The following is an 18,278-nucleotide window of genomic DNA, read 5'->3' as shown; positions in this document are numbered from 1 at the left end:
CTGTACCTCAGTAGATCGGTGTTATGGTGTGTTCTTGTTCCTCTGAGTGTTGTACAATATGATAGCCAAAGCTTGAAAGTAGCCAGTATCAGGTGGTAATTACCTGGCATACTCATCTTGCAAGGATCGTTTGAACCTAAATCTGATGCAAACTGGAGAAATATGGAACAGAAGCAGTATGATTTTCCTTAGGTGTATAGAAACTGTTGTTAGAAATTTAGGGTGTGTAGATACTGTGATCACAAAAGAATGTGACTGTGTAGTGTTGCAATTGGAGGCTAGATGTAAAATACATGTATACTCATTGTATTGTGTACGTATTTATAAGGATGAAAATGGTCACTTCATATAAAAATGGGTACTGTGGAATACAGAGATATTTGGTTCATTTAATCTCGTTTACAATTTCCTTTATCAACATCACACGAATCGAGTCACATTCCCAAGTTTTCAGCCGGCTGTACATATTGAATAACTATCAAAACCATGGCAATAACGAACAATGTATAATAGCAACAACCACATTTATTCCAGCCCCCAGAACATAGAGATGAATACATGCTCATGGCACACAGCCTGCTGTCATCTCATCTCATACAAATATACAGAACTGCAGCAGACAGACATATACGCATTGAAAACAACTAGAACATCATTTCTCTGCAACGCGTAGCATGATGACGACTAGCGATGGACGAAATTGCTGATTGACGGCCTCACACGCACAAACACACATGCATGCGCACGCACACACATACACACGCATGCGCACGCACGCACACACGCACACACATACACACGCATGCGCACGCACGCACGCACGCACACACATACACACGCATGCGCACGCACATACACCCTCTCACTCCGACCTCACCATCCCTCCCTTTTGATTTCGCTCACATGAAAGTGCTCCTACCTTGATAACTCCATGATATTCTGATTGATACAACCAAGGGTAAGAAGGTAGATGCCCAGGTTATGCCATGGTGTGCACAGTACCTCAAGGCAACCACTATTTTACAGTAATGGTGTTGACAGTACAGCTAGCATTTGTAGTCCTCAGTCACATATAGAAAACGTCCAGTCACAGTACATGTTATGATATTATGCCGATACCATGAGGATTTAATCTAGAACTAAACGAGGGAACTGGCTTATATATGGATCTCACTAAACACTCGTGTGTATTTTTAACCAATTTTAAACTTCACGTCTTAAAGTTGGGGAGCATTTAAAGGTGGGGGAAAAAATAAAATGGTGCACAACGTATCTGGCGTGTTTTTCTATATTACAGTAAGTAAATCACTTGCACATAAAGAATGTAGAAAAATTCAATTACTTCTTACTTTAACCTGCCCCACGTTTTGCAGTGAATATAACACGAGTGTTTGCACGTATATGCAAGCTTGAGTGTGTTGTTGCGAATTCATCGACAAAGCATCAGTAAAGTATTGATCACACTCAACACCCGACAAAGCTCAAACGAATGTACAAACTCCTTATTGATACCAACTGTACGAGCAAAATATAAAGTACAGAGCTGCTATTCATATATATCAAAGGAAATCCTTGGGTCCGAGTCGCTCTGTGCTGACTGCCCTCTGTAGGCCACCATAATTGTTGAGCTCCATCTGGTGGACGAAATTTAAAATGGATGAAAAATAGGATTATTAAAAATCGAAAAGCATTGGTATAGTGTTGGTTAAAGCAACTGCACAAAGCAATTGTAATATTCGCTCACACTCTTGCTTGTAAACATCTATCCCTTAGTGGAATCAATGTTCTGCCATGTGGCAGGTGGTCCTTTATATGATGAATAGCTGTGTTGCACTCACCTCCTCTCCTTGGCCAGTGTTAAGGACTGACAGTGAACTTGCCCTTTTCATGCTGCATTAATAACAATGTAAATCATAAGAATGAGCATATCGAAGTAGAAGATAAGAAATTGTAATATTGATTGTAAAATTGTTTACCCATTGTTAGAAAGACACTTGCATCGATTCATTCTAGGCTGGGTCAGCACAGTAGAGGATTTTATGGAGTTTACTGGTTTGACACAAGTATTGGCGAGTTTTGTTTGCACATTTTTGATCACAGGTTAACTCATTGGATTGTTTCAGGCAGGCTGGGTGTGTTGTGCATGCAGGTTGCATCTAAAGCTTTGTGGGAAGCATATCGAGGTGTTTCTACACAAACAGCAATCAGTGGTGGTTCGTTATTATGTATAAACACCAGTGGCCTACCAGCAAATATCGGTGCTTCTTTGGCACCAAAGTTGCTATTCGTGTTTCATGCACCCGTATCGTGAGTGTAAACTCTACTAAAGTACTAATAATTAATAATATCAGAAAAATGTGGAAGATGATTGGAGCTTAACGGAAATCTGTGTACATGCAAGTATAAATGGTGCAAGCTTGAATGTGAGAATACACAGAGGGTTGAGGGAGTTGCATCTAAGAGATTTTCCTATGGTGTCAAACAGTTCATGGACAGAGGCTAGGAAACTGACATAACATCAGGAGTGAATAATAATAATAATAATAGAATGATAATCTATTATTATTCACTCCTAATAACATGTCATGTCTATGCAGAGTACCTGCACACCACACACATGTACTACAGTTAAACACAGCACAAATACCAACCTCATCTGCGTTTCTAAATTACAGCTATTTACCTATATGTTACAAACATTCATACGAATTCTTTTACTAGTGCTTAATCCCTGAAAATCAAAAATCCTCTGCAGCAGTGCTCTACTATCAGAATAGTTACCAATTATTTACCTGGTGATAAAATGTTGCAAGAAAAGTATTGATATAATCATTTTGATCGGTTTTGCAAATTCAATGGAGTCTTTGCACACTGAAACTTTTACTGTTAATTTGCAGTGAATATCTCAAAAATCTACAACAAAAAACTCCTTTGCAATGTTAGTGTGGTAGGTAAGTTAAGCTAAACTAAAGCTAGGTCAAGCTTAACCATGTGGCTAGCTACAATGCACGAGAATGCTTCAGCATTCCCTCCAAAAGTAAGTTGTAAAAATAGTGACTAAAAAGGCTAGCAAAAACTATTAAAACACGCAAAAACTATTAAAAAAACGTATTATGTTTTAATTCTGATCTTTGTCCAGTAGACTGATGTACTTGAGGCCAGCGTTACGTTTTTTTGCGCCACAAAGACAACTCACAAGAAATACATGCAACGAACAGATGTAAAATGGTATGACACCAATATGGAATTCCATAGTCAAGTTTGAAGTCATTGCATCTACTGCGAGACAGTAAATGACTTGTCCCACTGTAGTGAAATGACGACAAAGAGTTCCAAGCTTTCAGAGTGGAATGTGCATGCTGGTGTTACCTCTATCACTCTAAAGGCAATAGAACATACAAACCTCTAGTGGACTAGACTTCTATTTATAGATCCCATCAAGGAAGAAGATAGGACTAAAGCTTACCATATTACTAAGACATGATACCAATTATTCCGAGTATCAGCGGTGCAATCCGTCTACGGGGCAATAAGGTAAGCTAGTAGTACAATCTTCTACCTAAACGGCTCTCTTCATCTGTCTTCCTATCGTGCAATGTGAATTACCTCCCGAAATCATCAGCACCAGTAGCGCCCCCTGCACCCATGCCCTTTAGCTTCTGCAGCAGTTTTGCGCTGCTGTGTCTGATGGAGGCACGCAGCTGTGAGAACGAACCGCTCCGCCACAGACGCTGCATAAAGAAATGCGCCATTTTGTAACACCATGTAGCAACATGAGACACTGCTGTACTGAGTTCCTTCATATAGAGGAACTTTACTTTGCTGGTACGACGACTCGAGTGCATGTAACGTCACGGGGCGAATTTTGCTGCATCCGTCCTCACATTCTTACAGCATTCTTGTCGGCACGCACATGTAGTGACACTGTAACTGAACGTTAGTGTCGTACTTAAATGTGCATGCCCCCTCCACCCCGTCACGCATAATGCATAGCGTCAAGAAAATCTTTAGATGCCACTTACTGCACTCCTATGAATTAACAGTGGGTCGGCTGTATACCCTAGCAGCTTCACCTAGTAACAAAGCTATGAGTGCTAATGTAGAGCAAACAGGTTCAAGATTACAGCTCGTCAGAAAAAGACACTGTAGAAGGATTTTGCTCCTTATTTCAAATTGATAGGTGAAAACATTTTGCAAAGATGTCACGAGAATTCACAACGGACATTCATGACAAAGAGAAATGTATATAGAAAATAGAGCTGGTAGGACCTAAGATATCTAATGAAAAGCAAACAATAACTGGTGCAAAAAGCTCAAAGTATTGTGACATTTAGACATCAGACTAAGGTAGGATAAGAAAAAGTACATATCAGCTATAGAAAAAGGAAAAATATAATGTAAGGGTATTTATTTTTTGAAAGTCAGCGTTTCAGCTTTTTTAGCTGATAGAATCAACTGCATATTACTCATACAGTTAAACAGAACTCAATAAATCAAAAAAATCAATCACTTAATTTCCAATTACCCAGTCATTAACAAAGGTCACAAAACAACCATATATAAAAGAATGGAAGCAACACAAATAAGCTGTACAGAATACCCTTGAGCATAGTATTGAAAATGTTAGGTTCAATAGTATTGCTGAGAGGGTCTATGTCCCCCAGGGTACTGCCAGAACGTACCCTGGTACTATCTAATATGTTGGACCGTACCTCACCTACTCCACTAACGAGTCTAGGGAGTCGCCTACGCCTACTCCCTAACCCTAACCATATCAGATAGTTACCTCAGGTACATATATGTCACCTACGCCTACGCCTACTCCCTAACCCTAACCATATCAGATAGTTACCAGGGTACGTTCTGGTATACCGGACCGTACCCAGGGTACGTTCTGGCAGTACCCTGGGGGACATAGACCCTATGAGGAATAGTATTGTACCAACTAGCATAACACTGTTTATCACGTTTTGCACTCATGCGAAGTAACAGCAGAAATGACTTGACAAGTAATTACTAGAAGACCACAAAGTCACGATACACGCTATTTTCATTGATACCAGTTCCCGTTAACCCCTGGTGCTATTACTACTGGTATCGAAGAAAAATTAACAATCGATTGCCTTCGATAAGAAAAGCAGGTGAACGTAACTTTGTTAACGGGGAGAAATTGCTATTTCATCAGTGCACTCGGTGACCAGTCATGGCCGGATGTACAAACATGGCAAGCCAGCATTTATACACTTACCAGCTATAAGTCGTCATCGAAATGTAACTTACTAATTTAGGTCTAATAAAAAGAGCTGCCTTGAGCAGCATTGATATCATGCCTATACCCACACATAAGACGCAATGCTTATTACAGACTACCCCACTGGAGTGCTTTCGTTACTATGTGGTTGAACATCAAACCATCTACAATTGGATATAGATTAATTAAAGTATCATTAACACTGTACAAGCAAGCAACATGTATATATATATATATATATGAAAGCCATGCACTGAGAAATAACAATACAAGTTATAATTACATACATTTTAAGAAGAAATGACACGAAAAGTAATACATATATTGTAACCTATACACAGAGACACACATGCGCACACAGACATGACAAGAGCAGCAATATACACAATAATCTTAAGGAAATGTGCATAGAAGCAAAGTGCGTAAGATATACGTGTCAAAACAATACTACAAATGAGACTTCCTTAAAGGTCACCAGAAATTGGCAAAGTTTATAGCTACTTCCCATTGGCAAATGCAGGTTTTAGTTTTCCAACAGAAAACAGTACAATTTCATTATCAGTTTATATTATATAAGTAAATTTTAAATAGGTTTATACTTGCGGCCACAACATCTTTGATGTTAGTTACGTTCATAATGGTTTTCAAGCAAAACATTCCACATATTATTAACAACAATAATTTTTTAAATAGGTTTTGCATATACACTATTAATAAACTAATCTAATTAACTATAAATGAAATCGGATTGAGTAGTTAACAGTTTAGAGGTATTGATGAAGTATTTGTGAGTTATGGTTAAAAATGCTGTGACACTACCATTATCCTGACAGTTAATGACTGCAACCACCTATGATAGATAGTAAGGTAATACTTGTTCACAAACCCACACTGCAAGAGATGTACTTCTATGTAGTAGACCTCTGCAGTAGGTGTCTTTCTATGTACTGCAAGCATTCTATCATAAACTAATGCAATGCATGAATAACTAGAGCACTCAGAGAGCGCAGACCTCCGCCAAGGCAGCTGAATTCTCTCACTGTGAAAAATTTGATTAATTAATTGGATCCGGATCACCACCAAAATGTAATCAATTCTAAGTTACCCCATTTCTGACCTATCCTTAAAATTTAATTAATTAATTAATTGGATCCGGATCACCACCAAAATGTAATCAATTCTAAGTTACCCCATTTCTGACCTATCCTTAAAATTTAATTAATTAATTTTAATTGGATCCGGATCACCACCAAAATCTCATCAATTCTAAGTTAGGCGATTTCTGACCTATCGTGAAAATTTTATGACAATCCGTCCATAACTTTTTCAGTTAGGCTGTACACAAACCCACAAACACTCGCCGAACAAACACACGCCGGTGAAAACATAACCTCCTGCCATCCCCTTGGCGGAGGTAACCAATAAAGTTCTGTGGTCTCCAAATTTCAGAGCAGATGCATATTGGCACAGCGAGGAGCACCTTTACCTCAGATAGTGTGATCTAGAGCATTGTCAAATATGGCCTTTAGCCGGGTTTGGCCAATGACCTAGCCTGACCATTAGGTCTGTTCAGACACCACCTAGCCTGACCATTAGGTCTGTTCAGACACCACCTAGCCTGACCATTAGGTCTGTTCAGACACCATCTAGCCTGAACACTAGGTTAGTTTAGCCAATGACCCAGTCCAGCTGCTATCTTAGTTTTAACTGTTGTGCCTGCCCAGCTGTTAGTTTGCTTCGCCTGTCAATCTGACCTAGCAGTTACAGAAATAACAATAGTTTTCAATTTGAAATATCCTTTCACTAACCCCCCCCCCACCACCACCAAGGGACACCCCACCCACCGACTAGTACCCGTCCGAGCGTGCACTAAAAGAGGTTGAGGAAACGCTTCTTCTGTTTCTGCTCGGTGGGTGTAGAGGACCGACTCTTGGGCGCAGAAGTGGCAGCAGCAGCAGCAGCAGCGGACTGCGATCCGGGCGTAACGGCAATACTCACGCCTTCTCCCTCGGCACCCGCGCGCTCATAGGCGACGCCGTCCGAGTCGCGTCGTCTGCCGTCAGCACGTCTCTTCGACTTGTCTGGGTCGGAGGCGAGCAGGTCAGCGACCTTCGTCGACCCCCGCACCATGTCGAGCGCCTAGAGAAGAAACGGTCACCGTACAATGACGACGCAGCACGCGCTTCGAGCGATATCTTCGCACAGGCCGCAGCGCCACCCTCCCCCGACGCTCCCACTAGCCACCACCCACTCTTCACGCCCATCATCTACCCCGTTCACTTCCTACGTGCCCACCGGTGAGTGCCACCGATTCTTCTCCCAATGACTGCGCAACGACACTCCGATCCAACGTCACCATCTAACGCTGTGTGAGCTTCGAATGGTTAGCTCAACTCCATAATCATTCAAGAGATGATGCAATACTCCCTAGTGTTGGAATTCGATATCTATAACACCCTGCTGCATTGCAAAGCGCACGTGTTGAGACCATTTCGTTAAACATTTGGAGACGACAGAACTTGTATGTTGAGAACATAAAAACAGGTAATTAAATAGTATGAATGTAGATGTGCAGCCTTACCTGTCTGTGCACAACTAATTAGCTGCTTGTTTGAATAATTAAATAATTAACTGTACTGTTGGCACTTATTTAACAGAGACTGACCACATATAGTCAGTCACTGAGCTCAATAGTGGCCAGTTTTGTCAATATCTCCACCCTTCCACCGCACCGTGGTTAGTACCATGCACTAGCCAATCGAGAAGTGGCAGGAACCAACAAAGAAGAGATGAAGTAGAAGAATACAGAGGTGTTAGTGATGTCCCACATCCTGTACACACGAAAACGGTATGTCGCATCAAAGGCTGCTCGTGCTCACATTATCATGCACAACTGTAACAGTAAAGAAATAATTGTCACGCTAAAGTAGCTTGCTGCTGGTGCTACACACAGTCCACAGCACAGTACACAGTGAGTAACTAGTCCACATGCCTCATCCTTTTTCAACACCCCACCTTAATCTTCATGACATTCCCATTGCTTCCCCATTAGCCCCGTTACATATGGACTAGTGTAACATCATCTGCACTGCACTGTAGTTGTACAGCTAGGAAATTTGGTGCCACATAGGCTGATGGAACATTACCAACTCACCTAGCAACAAATCTGTAGACAAACATCATACTGTCACTACTATTCCCATCAATATAGCTGCTGAATCTTCTCAATATACTCCATTCGAGTGAGCTGATTGATTTGCTTATCGCAGACATATATAAATAGGACAACAATAATGGCTTCTCGACTTTACCCTCATAATATGAATATTCACATGTGAATTTAGTAGGGCAGAAAAACTGGCAGCTCTAGTGTCATAATCTCTGCTTCACCTTTATTTGTTCGTCCCCGTTTCGCCTATTCTCCCTTCCTTCCTCAATCATTCTCCCCTTTCTGCCACCCTCTCCGTCTATTCCCCCCCCCACACACACACACTGCTTTCCGTTATTTGTTGCTACGTGTGTATGACCATCAGCCTGTGAGAGCATCAGCAGATAAGCAAGCAAGCAAGCATCTACCATGCAGCTAACAACGTATAGTTGTGTACAAAAGACTGCATGCACCCGACATGCAGCCCACTGATACATACTTGATAAAGGAACGAGCGCTGAGAGAGATCAGTATACTGCAAGTGTACATAAATAAGTTGTGAGTAATCTAAATATCTTGTGTATAAAAAATCACTCATTGAAGGTATCTTATAACACAGTATCGGTTTGCGTACCACACACACACAGCTAGGATTTTTAAGAAAAATGTTTCCTACTAGCTTTTAAATAGAAATTAGATTTAACTTTGAATATATACATATAAAAAAAACATTGCGCAGTACACATCCCATGTACAGTATTCTAAAAAGTTTTTGCCATCAATTTTTCTTATTATTCTTTTCTTTTTCCGTGCTTTCCTTCTATACGTAACATACGTAAACCGATTTGGGACAAATTGAACGAGTTGGGGCATTAATTACGATTACAGCACATTGTATCCACAATGACCAAAAGTTTAAATATAGAATTGGTCTTGCACAACCTCACAAATTCATAAAGGATAATTGGTATATAATATATTTCAAAAAGTTCTCCACCACTATAGGAAAATTAATGTACTCAACCATGTAAATAAAAAGCAGGACTTTGTTATTTGATTTAGTTATGCCAATTTGACTCAACATTAACAGAAAGCGTCAGTAGTCTATAGCTACTGGTTATGCCATTGTCCATAGTGCACACGAGTTAAAAGCGAAAAAGTCGTGTTTTATGCTATATGCATTAACAACATGCTTGCCATTGCTTTAGACTTTATACCCTAACCTACGCACAGCACTGCAAACTACAGATTAGTAATTAATGCCCCTGAAGTGACAGCTACTCTATATTTAGCCCAAGAAGATATAAGAAAGATCCTACTAATTATATATGTGTATATATTGCATACCACCAGACCACCTAGTTGTATTAATGTAGAAGCTGAGAAATCCACAAGCACAGCACACATTTTGCAAACACTAAATAAAGTCTTCCTACCTCTTTTTTCGACCGCATCGCAACATCTTCAAGAGTTTCTGCTGCCTCATACTTTCCCTGTCTCCTATAGAGGGCACTCAAGTTCTTGAGCGTAGTCATAACTGTCGGACTACAAGAGAGCATCATTTGACAAGTTGACACATTTTACAATGAGATGGTCCTAGCCTATGCAAGAAAGAATGAACAGCAAATGGCACAGTCAAAGGGTTCCTGTCTAACATAATTGTGAAAATAAGCAAAAAACTCATCAAACAACCGAATTTGGCAACAGCACATCGGCGCTCAACGCAGTCATGCCATGATTTGGTCCTTAGTATCCCAATAGATGGGTTCACAGCATAGCAGATGTAAGAATCTATGGTACTCTTGGCAGGTGTAATACAGCATACCTATCAACTTTTGCAGCTTTGTGCCAGCCCCCATATTCAGCATACGGTGCATTGTCTTTATTCTTGCCCTGTGTCAGTATACAATACAGAATGAGAGAGTCGTATGAAGGTGCAATCAGCAATGCATCGACTCATAACAAGAACAAGAGCCGCAGAGGGACTGGGCTGATCGGAGGTACATTTGACCTATCCTGCCGGGACATTCTTCTCACTCTGTTCCGATAGATGGCGTGCATACAGACTAGGTGCAGGGAATAGATGATCCGAACTAGTTGCTACCTTCGTTTAGCCCATGCTGTGATACTATCAGCCACCCACCTGCGAGGTAGGCCTATTTATAGTTGGCCTTAATCAAAAACAGACGTTTGCGTAAGTGCTATTAACATTTTATTCCTAACGTACAGAATATCATATAGAGAATGAAGTTCATATATGATTTAAGGCGCGTAAACGTTGTTCAAGTAAGTTTTGCATGCAGAATTTCACTGTGAAATTAAAGTCTTCCACGATCACACAAGTACCATCAAACACATTTCCCAGTCCTTTGTTAACAGTCAAACAAATCCATGTTTAACGCCTCTCTTGAGGGTCAAAAGGTTTATCAGACACTTACTCTTCGCACGTCAGTAAAAAGCACATTTCATGGTCCTTTCAAAAGTGTATAAAATGGTAGGTCAGCGCTGAACAAAAAAGTTTTCACTCTGTCCTTAGGCATGTCCTCAGAAAATGTCTGATATCTGACCTTTCCCCCACTGCCTTTGACCTGTGAACCTCCAATTTCGCACTGGTGATGGTTTCCTGCACATCACACTATACACCGAATATTAAGAGCATAGGTCAAGCAGCCATTTCAGATTTTGTGCGCGCATTGATTCTGGTATTTCCTCCTATACCTTAAGTTAAGGAAGAGAATATTCCCTATTCCCTCCGTTGACACATCTTGACTTTTGACCCTTGACCCCAAATTGATCATCCAGAGTCCTTCTCACGACTACCCCCCCCCCCCGACGTCCCAAATATCGTGACCGTACGTCGAGCGGTTAAGATTTGTGCCCAACTGTTGACGGACACACGGACACACGGACGAACGCTCATGCGATTCTAGAAGCTGCATCTGACTTCGTCAGGTGAGCTAAAAATACATGGTACATATCCCAGGTTAAAGTGTGCTGAACACAAGACAGAAGCCTGAGGCCCGATTTTAGAAACAAAACTAGTCGTAACATTAGTCCTAATCTAATTGTTATTCTCATAGACCGTAGACAGAAACATGTTAAAGTTACAAGTTATCAAACACAGTGTATACAGGGTTCAGTCTAAGAGAAAACATTAAAATTAAGACCAATCTTAAGAATAATTTTGTTTCTGACAAACTGGGCCTCGAGCATTAGATTCTGTAGGTAGGAATTTAAGCTTTGGGTAAGCACACTAGTTTGAGATAAGAATGTTAATGTAGTGATAACATTAACAAGCCTAAAAAGCCTCTGGATGGCATTTTCGAATTGGAATTTCCTTTTAGAGAATACTACAATAGTACTCGTGTTTAAAGTTTCTTTCCAAGGCTATGCTGCTATTTGCTTATAGTTAAATTAATCAAATCAAAACTATAATGGGTTTTACTGCCCTTTGTTACAAATTACTTGCATATGGGAACATTTTTAAGGGCTCATTTAAAGTGAAGTACAGAGAAACCGAAACTGCTTGGTTTACCTTGTTTTCTTCTCGTTCTTCGGCCACCTTCCAAATTGGTTTGTGTTCACCTGTTCAGTAAAGATGACACTGACATGTGAGGTAAGAAATAAAGAGATATAAACACCAGCACCCTGGCATTAATGCTTATGCAAGTTCTTCTCCCAAGAGAATTGTACGGCAGAATTATCAACACTGACCAAGTCTTACAACACGGGTATTAACAGTGACTAAGCCTTACAACAGGTTATCCAAAATTGATGCCGTATTAAAATAGTTATCAACACGGACAAAGCCTTACAATAGAATAATTAACACTGACCACGCCTTACCACAAAGTTAAGAACAAGTTAGTGGAATTGCACAATCACAGACAGGGTCACTCTCTGTCATGACCCTACTATCACTCACCATCAGATGATCCAAACTCCTTTTCATGTGCTCTTGTGAGCACCTCCTTGTACAGAACCTCAGCCTGCTTGTACTTGCCCTGCTTCAGGAAAGCTGAGGCCTAGAAGAGAAAACAATTCCAAGTACAGACTTCAACAACCACATTCTTTCTTGCCTCAATGTTTCCACAAAGATCTTAACTGTCACTAAAGATGTCCCAAGTTGGCAGTACATGCACTGGCAGGCAGGATCCAACCACATAAAAAATGGACATTAAAATTGGTAAATGCATTGAAACTTTAATAGTATTGTGTGGTACAAAGTATAGCATTTCATTCAAGTTTACAGCATAAGTTACCAAGTTGTTTTTCGTTTTCGCAACATTTGGATCATCTGGTCCCAGTTTTGTTTCATAGATCACTAGTGCCCTCTGGTAGTAGGTCTCCACCTATCAATAGAATGGTACGTCATTACTTTCTGGCAATTGATTACAAACTCTATTGTCGTTCTGCACATCTCTATTTAATCATTATTTTCAATGTGATGTCCCTGAACGACATACTGTCAACTATCAACTGGAGTCTGCATACCTCATCATATTTTCCCTGATTCTGGCACAGCAATGCCAAATTATTCAGTTGCTTTGCAACGTCTGGATGGTCTCTCCCTAGCACCTGCCAAACGACAATAAAAGTAATGAAAGTGTCAATGACACTGTAGCTCACCACAAAAAAGGACACAAATGAGTGAGTGAGAAGAAGTCAGTTTTAATTGAGCAACCATCGACGTACATTATAGAAACGAAGAGTATATATGGGAGAACTCCCATTATGTACTCTTGATAATTATGTGTAATTTTTTATGTGAAAATAAATGTTTGAGATGTGAAAGTCTGAGATGTGGGCGAGTGGTGGCGTTACACCTAAATGATCGCCATTTAACGTTTTTATAATATTCAGATTTAGGCACTGCCTAAAAGCGAAGCTCCCGATGTGTAACGTGTAAGATTGAGAGGATACGCTTATTCCACGTAGCTGCTATATACCACATGACAATGGTGTTTCCATGCCCATAACACAACTTTTGTCAAAGGTTAATTGGTTGCATGGAAGTGTTTACTTCGTAAGAGTTTTTCTAGGCGGTAGCACACGGTTGCCATCTGTATATCGCAATAATAATTTATAAACCAAAATGAATCACAATTTGTGACGGTAGATGGCGCTATACCCGCTTTGATGTTTCTTAGCGATGGCGTTCGAAACAAATAGGTTATGCTGCGTTCCGACATGTTTTGTAAAACTTTACTCTAATATAGACGTTTTATCGGCAGGGTGGAGAGGAAATACCAATTTTGCATTAAAGATATTGTCAATGAAATCTTGTAAAACGAACCAGACGAGTGTGACACCACAGCCTGTTATCTGCGTGTCTATAACATAATATGCTATATAATTGCCAAAACCTACCTAATTTGCATAAAAAAATATTAAATATCAAAACCACTGTAATACGTTTTGGGGCCAGCCCTTATTCATTCACCAAAAATGAGCAAAATCCGTTGAACCTGAACTGACTAATGGCAATTTCCATTTTTGCCAAAAAATTGCCGTAGCTCGAAAGTACGTCGACTGGCGTGCTCCAAAATAGGACGTTCAAACCTCTCCCATAGCAGTAACAACTATACGCAATTTCAAACATGTGGGTCAAACGGTTCCTGAGTTATCGTTGACCGTAGCCAAATGTTGACGGAAGGACGGACGGACGTACGACGGACGACGACCCATGGCAATAGCTTATCTTGACGATGTTAAGGTGAGCTAATAAACGTTGTGTGTAGGCTTATTATCACACATCACTAACTCCATGCATAGGATGTTAGAACTGAGCCTCCATAAGACCACAGCAGCATGGCAGAGTAAGTGTGTCACCTTTTCACGGATTAGAAGCGCTCTCTTACAGAGTGGCTCTGCCTCTTTGTACTTGCCACGCTTGCCATAGAGAACTGCCAGGTTGTTCAACGTTGCTGCCACCTGCAGGCAATAAAAATAATAAATTGAATAATAATGAACAGTCAAAATAAGTGAGCTGTGCAAATAAATGTAAGCTACACAATACATTACTCCTAACAAGAATCACGAGCAGAGTACCAACATGTAGTAATATGCTTATTACTTCAGTCCAGACACCACTTGTCGAACACATCCCAAGAAACAAAGAACCATTCAATTAGTACAACCAAATAGATGCTAAGGGTTTGGTTACTTGAAAAATTTGGTTCGTCTACTATGGGGCATAGTTGGGGCATAGTTGGGGCATAGTGGGAACTCACAGCAGGGTGGCTTTCTCCTAAAGTCTTCTCCCTAATTGACAGAGCATCATTTAGTAAATTGGCTGCTTCCTTGTATTTGTTCTGATCTCTGGAGAATATCAAAGAGAAGAAACTGATTATAAATACATACACTTTTCCTGGTAAACTTTTGATTAGGCTAAGCAATCCAACTTTAAGCAGTACTTTACCATACCATATCACTCTTCTTTCAAATCATACACATTCTGTACAGTGCAACAAGATTGGTTATCTGCTATTTCTCATGTACACTCATTACCAAAATGCTCATGTAACACAGAGGCTTGAGCCGATACCAAATACTAACATTATACCTTAGTCCATCATTATGGTTCAAGTTATGCTATGAATCACAAGGAATTACCTGTACACGAGTGCTAATATGTTGAGCATTGTGGCGACATCTGGGTGGTCATGCCCACTTGTTTTTTCTAGATCTTCCAATGCCTGCTTGCAGAGAGGCACAGCAACCTCATAGCGACCCTGGGTCAAATAAAATCTGGGTCAGAAACCTTCTGGTTAGCACAACGTGGCAGGTTATTAACTTTATTACTTAAAGGCATACTAGGCCCATTGATTATGCAATGTTGACGAATGCTAGAGTAACTGGCATCTTGTGTAGTTAATAAGTACATTACCTTACATTCAAACGCGTATTAGTTTCTCCAATATCACTGCTGGTTACTAAGAAATGTCTAATTGAAATCCGCAGTCCAAGAAATCAGTTGTTTACAGTTTCAAACCGCTGCCGGTAAAGCGGGTGTGATACAGATTTATAGTGCACCGGACATTTTCGCACGCATGCTCGGCCGTGCGCAATGCTATCATCAGTGATTTCGTAAACACGGACGCTCGTGATAAGGAACTTTTTGTCAGGGCTGTCCATGTGCGTCCATGATTAGTACGTGTGTTTTACTCCATTTCCATGTTTAGTCTGTAGCCGTTTTACCGGTTACACCGCTGACACCTCCATTTCATTAGGCGTCCAAAACATACCGGCCACACAAATGTTTACGTCATCGCTTGACTCTTGGATGACATTTACGGCACGTAAATGAATATCAACAACCAATTTCAAGTCTTGCTTGTAATGTAACCAGCAGTGATATTGGACAAACTAATACGCGTTTGGCTATAAGGTTATGTACTTATTAACTACACAAGGTGCCAGTTACTCTAGCATTCGTCAACAGTGCATAATCAATGGGCCTAGCATGCCTTTAACTGATAAGGAGGCTCCCAACCACTTTCCAAAATTCATTATGCAATCTATAGTTAGCAGATAGATAGTTTAGATAAACTAGAAATAACAGGTATCGCCAACTACATGTATCCCCCGCGATCTAGTATGAATGAAATATCTCCGTAAGGACGTACAAGGTAGGCAAAGTGAAATAAGTCACAAAGACAAAGGTTTGTTACACAACTCATCTGCCTGAGATGTGCAAGTATGTGAAATTTGGTTACCCTAGGGGTTTTGGTACGCGACACACCTTCTCCCCAAGATGTGTAATTATACGAAGTTTGCTCGCGCTAGGTCAATTAGGGGCCGAGTTATAGAGCGGAAGGGAAATATGATCAAGGTCAATGTCACGGTCAAATAAAGGTCGCGGTGACCTGGTTTTGGTACGCGACACATTTTCTCCCCAAGATGTGTAAGTATACCAAGTTTGGTCGCGCTAGGTCAATTAAGGGTCGAGTTATAGAGCGGAAGGGAAATTCTCTGCGGTGAACCGAGCGGCGGCGGCTGGGGAGACATGAAACCATAGTATCCCCGCCGACTTCGTCGCGGGGGATACAATCAGGGATGAATTGCCCGATATGCCTTCTGAAATTCCTGAAGAAAACCCTGCATGGTGCACCATCACCTCATCAGAAGTGTCAAATACTTCAGCTAATACAAAAGGTGGGCTAGAAAGTAGAGTAAGAACGTACGAGACGTACGTAAGCGATAGAGACGTAGGATAACATGGAGATACAGGCACAACAAGGTGACACTCACCTGTGAGGCGTACTGTATGACAAGGTTGTGAAGCGTGCGTAGTCGCGCCGGGATTTCGTATCCCTGACTTGCAGATGCAGACATCACACTGGAGCCCATTGATTGCCCCACTGTTCAAACAGAGACACACACACTGTTAAAAACTAACTTAACGAGAAGTCACTAGGATCTGACAGCATAAGGTGTAGGATCAGTCGGTAAGTTTAAGTATATAGATATATTTAGTTACATAATTGCTCAATAGCAAGCATGAAACTGGCATTCCCTTACACACACGTATGCACGCGCACGCATGCACGCACACACACACACACTCACACACACAAACACCAACAATAATGTAACACACGTCTAAACACAGTGACAACAAATATTAAATAACATGTTTACATTACAAAAATAAAACAGGAAAGCATTGGCCCGTGGGCGAGTACGTGTGCCCCCCGCAGGAGCCACTTACTGTCTCCGCTCTCCTTCTCCTCCTCCTCCTCCTCAGGGAAGCCGAGGTCGAGCGGCTCCTCCTTCGCGGCGGTATCGCTCTTCGTCGCCTCCTCGCCGCCGCTGCCGCCGCCGCCGCCGTGCGCCGCGTCGCCGTCGAACGCCTTCATAGAGTTCATGAACTCGAGGTGCTTCTTCTCCTCCTCGAGTGCAGCGACGCTCTGCTCGCTGTGCTGCAGCCGCTGCTGCGTCGTCGCCAGCTCGTCGCGAAGCCACGCATTCTCCTGGCAGAGCCGGCGCACCTGCGCGCGCAGCTTCTGCTTCTCCGCCTCGACGGCCTGCAGGTGCTGCGCCAGCGCCATCATCACCTGCGGCGACGGAAACAAGTGAGCATGGACAGAAACTAGTGAGCACGCAGGTGCTGCGCCAGCGCCATCATCACCTGCGGCGACGGAAACAAGTGAGCATGGACAGAAACTAGTGAGCACGCAGGTGCTGCGCCAGCGCCATCATCACCTGCGGCGACGGAAACAAGTGAGCATGGACAGAAACAAGTGAGCGTGCAGATGCTGCGCCAGCGCCATCATCACCTGCGGCGACGGAAACAAGTGAGCATGGACAGAAACAAGTGAGCGTGCAGATGCTGCGCCAGCGCCATCATCACCTGCGGCGACGGAAACAAGTCGTGGCGTGCGTGCGTGCGTGTGTGTGCTTGTGCTTAGTGTGTATACTCAATATATGTGTATGTATATATATTTACCTCTCCGCCAAGGAGGTAATGTAATCGGTCTCGTGTGTGTGTTCGTGTGTGTGTGTTCGTGTGTGTGTTCGTGTGTGTGTGTAGCCACTAGTGTTCGCCGCGATCGATTCAGCAGCAGCTCGCCTTAGGGCGTCGAGTCAGCAGCAGCTCGCCTTAGGGCGTCCAGTCAGCAGCAGCTCGCCTTAGGGCGTCTGTGTGCCAGCAGCGAGCTAGCTATCACATACATGTACATGCTCGGAGGTATGCACTCTCCGTGAGTGCCTCTGTCGGTTCGCGTGTGTGGGTATGTGTGTGTGTGTGTGTGTGTGTGTGTGTGTGTGTGTGTGTTTGTGTGTGTGTGTGTGTGTGTGTGCTGTGTGTGTGTGTGTGTGTGTGTGTGTGTGTGTGTGTGCGTGCGTGTGTGTGTCCTGTGTGTGTGGGTTAGTGTC

General features: G+C 42.0%; 1 protein-coding gene across 4 annotated transcripts in view; it reads right to left on the bottom strand.

The window, feature by feature from the left end:
• Window positions 1–783: 783 nt before the first annotated feature.
• LOC106808771 (kinesin light chain 1-like) overlaps window positions 784–18,278 on the bottom strand; it is a 28,732-nt gene continuing 11,237 nt past the window's right edge. The window contains exons 2-17 of one of the 4 annotated variants that reach the window (XM_014811619.1): window positions 17,113–17,458; window positions 16,653–16,762; window positions 15,015–15,133; window positions 14,633–14,720; window positions 14,232–14,333; window positions 12,894–12,977; window positions 12,662–12,751; window positions 12,325–12,424; window positions 11,935–11,984; window positions 10,225–10,292; window positions 9,836–9,944; window positions 8,899–8,934; window positions 7,250–7,390; window positions 3,607–3,731; window positions 1,839–1,890; window positions 784–1,634 (exon numbers count right to left, since the gene is read on the bottom strand). In XM_014811619.1, the coding sequence (XP_014667105.1) occupies window positions 1,560–1,634; window positions 1,839–1,890; window positions 3,607–3,731; window positions 7,250–7,390; window positions 8,899–8,934; window positions 9,836–9,944; window positions 10,225–10,292; window positions 11,935–11,984; window positions 12,325–12,424; window positions 12,662–12,751; window positions 12,894–12,977; window positions 14,232–14,333; window positions 14,633–14,720; window positions 15,015–15,133; window positions 16,653–16,762; window positions 17,113–17,458 (1,695 nt within the window). In that variant the 3' untranslated portion in view covers window positions 784–1,559. Of the gene's footprint in view, window positions 1,635–1,838; window positions 1,891–3,606; window positions 3,732–7,249; window positions 7,391–7,613; window positions 8,145–8,898; window positions 8,935–9,835; window positions 9,945–10,224; window positions 10,293–11,934; window positions 11,985–12,324; window positions 12,425–12,661; window positions 12,752–12,893; window positions 12,978–14,231; window positions 14,334–14,632; window positions 14,721–15,014; window positions 15,134–16,652; window positions 16,763–17,112; window positions 17,459–18,278 lie in introns of those variants that run through there. The other 3 variants (XM_014811620.1, XM_014811616.1, XM_014811618.1) reach the window with 3 other exon arrangements.

Source organism: Priapulus caudatus, unplaced genomic scaffold (assembly GCF_000485595.1).
Source record: "Priapulus caudatus unplaced genomic scaffold, Priapulus_caudatus-5.0.1 Scaffold303, whole genome shotgun sequence".
NCBI classification, from domain to species: Eukaryota; Metazoa; Priapulida; class Priapulimorpha; order Priapulimorphida; family Priapulidae; genus Priapulus; species Priapulus caudatus.
The sequence above is the reverse complement of the archived record's forward strand: the minus strand, read 5'-3'. Positions and strand labels throughout refer to the sequence as shown.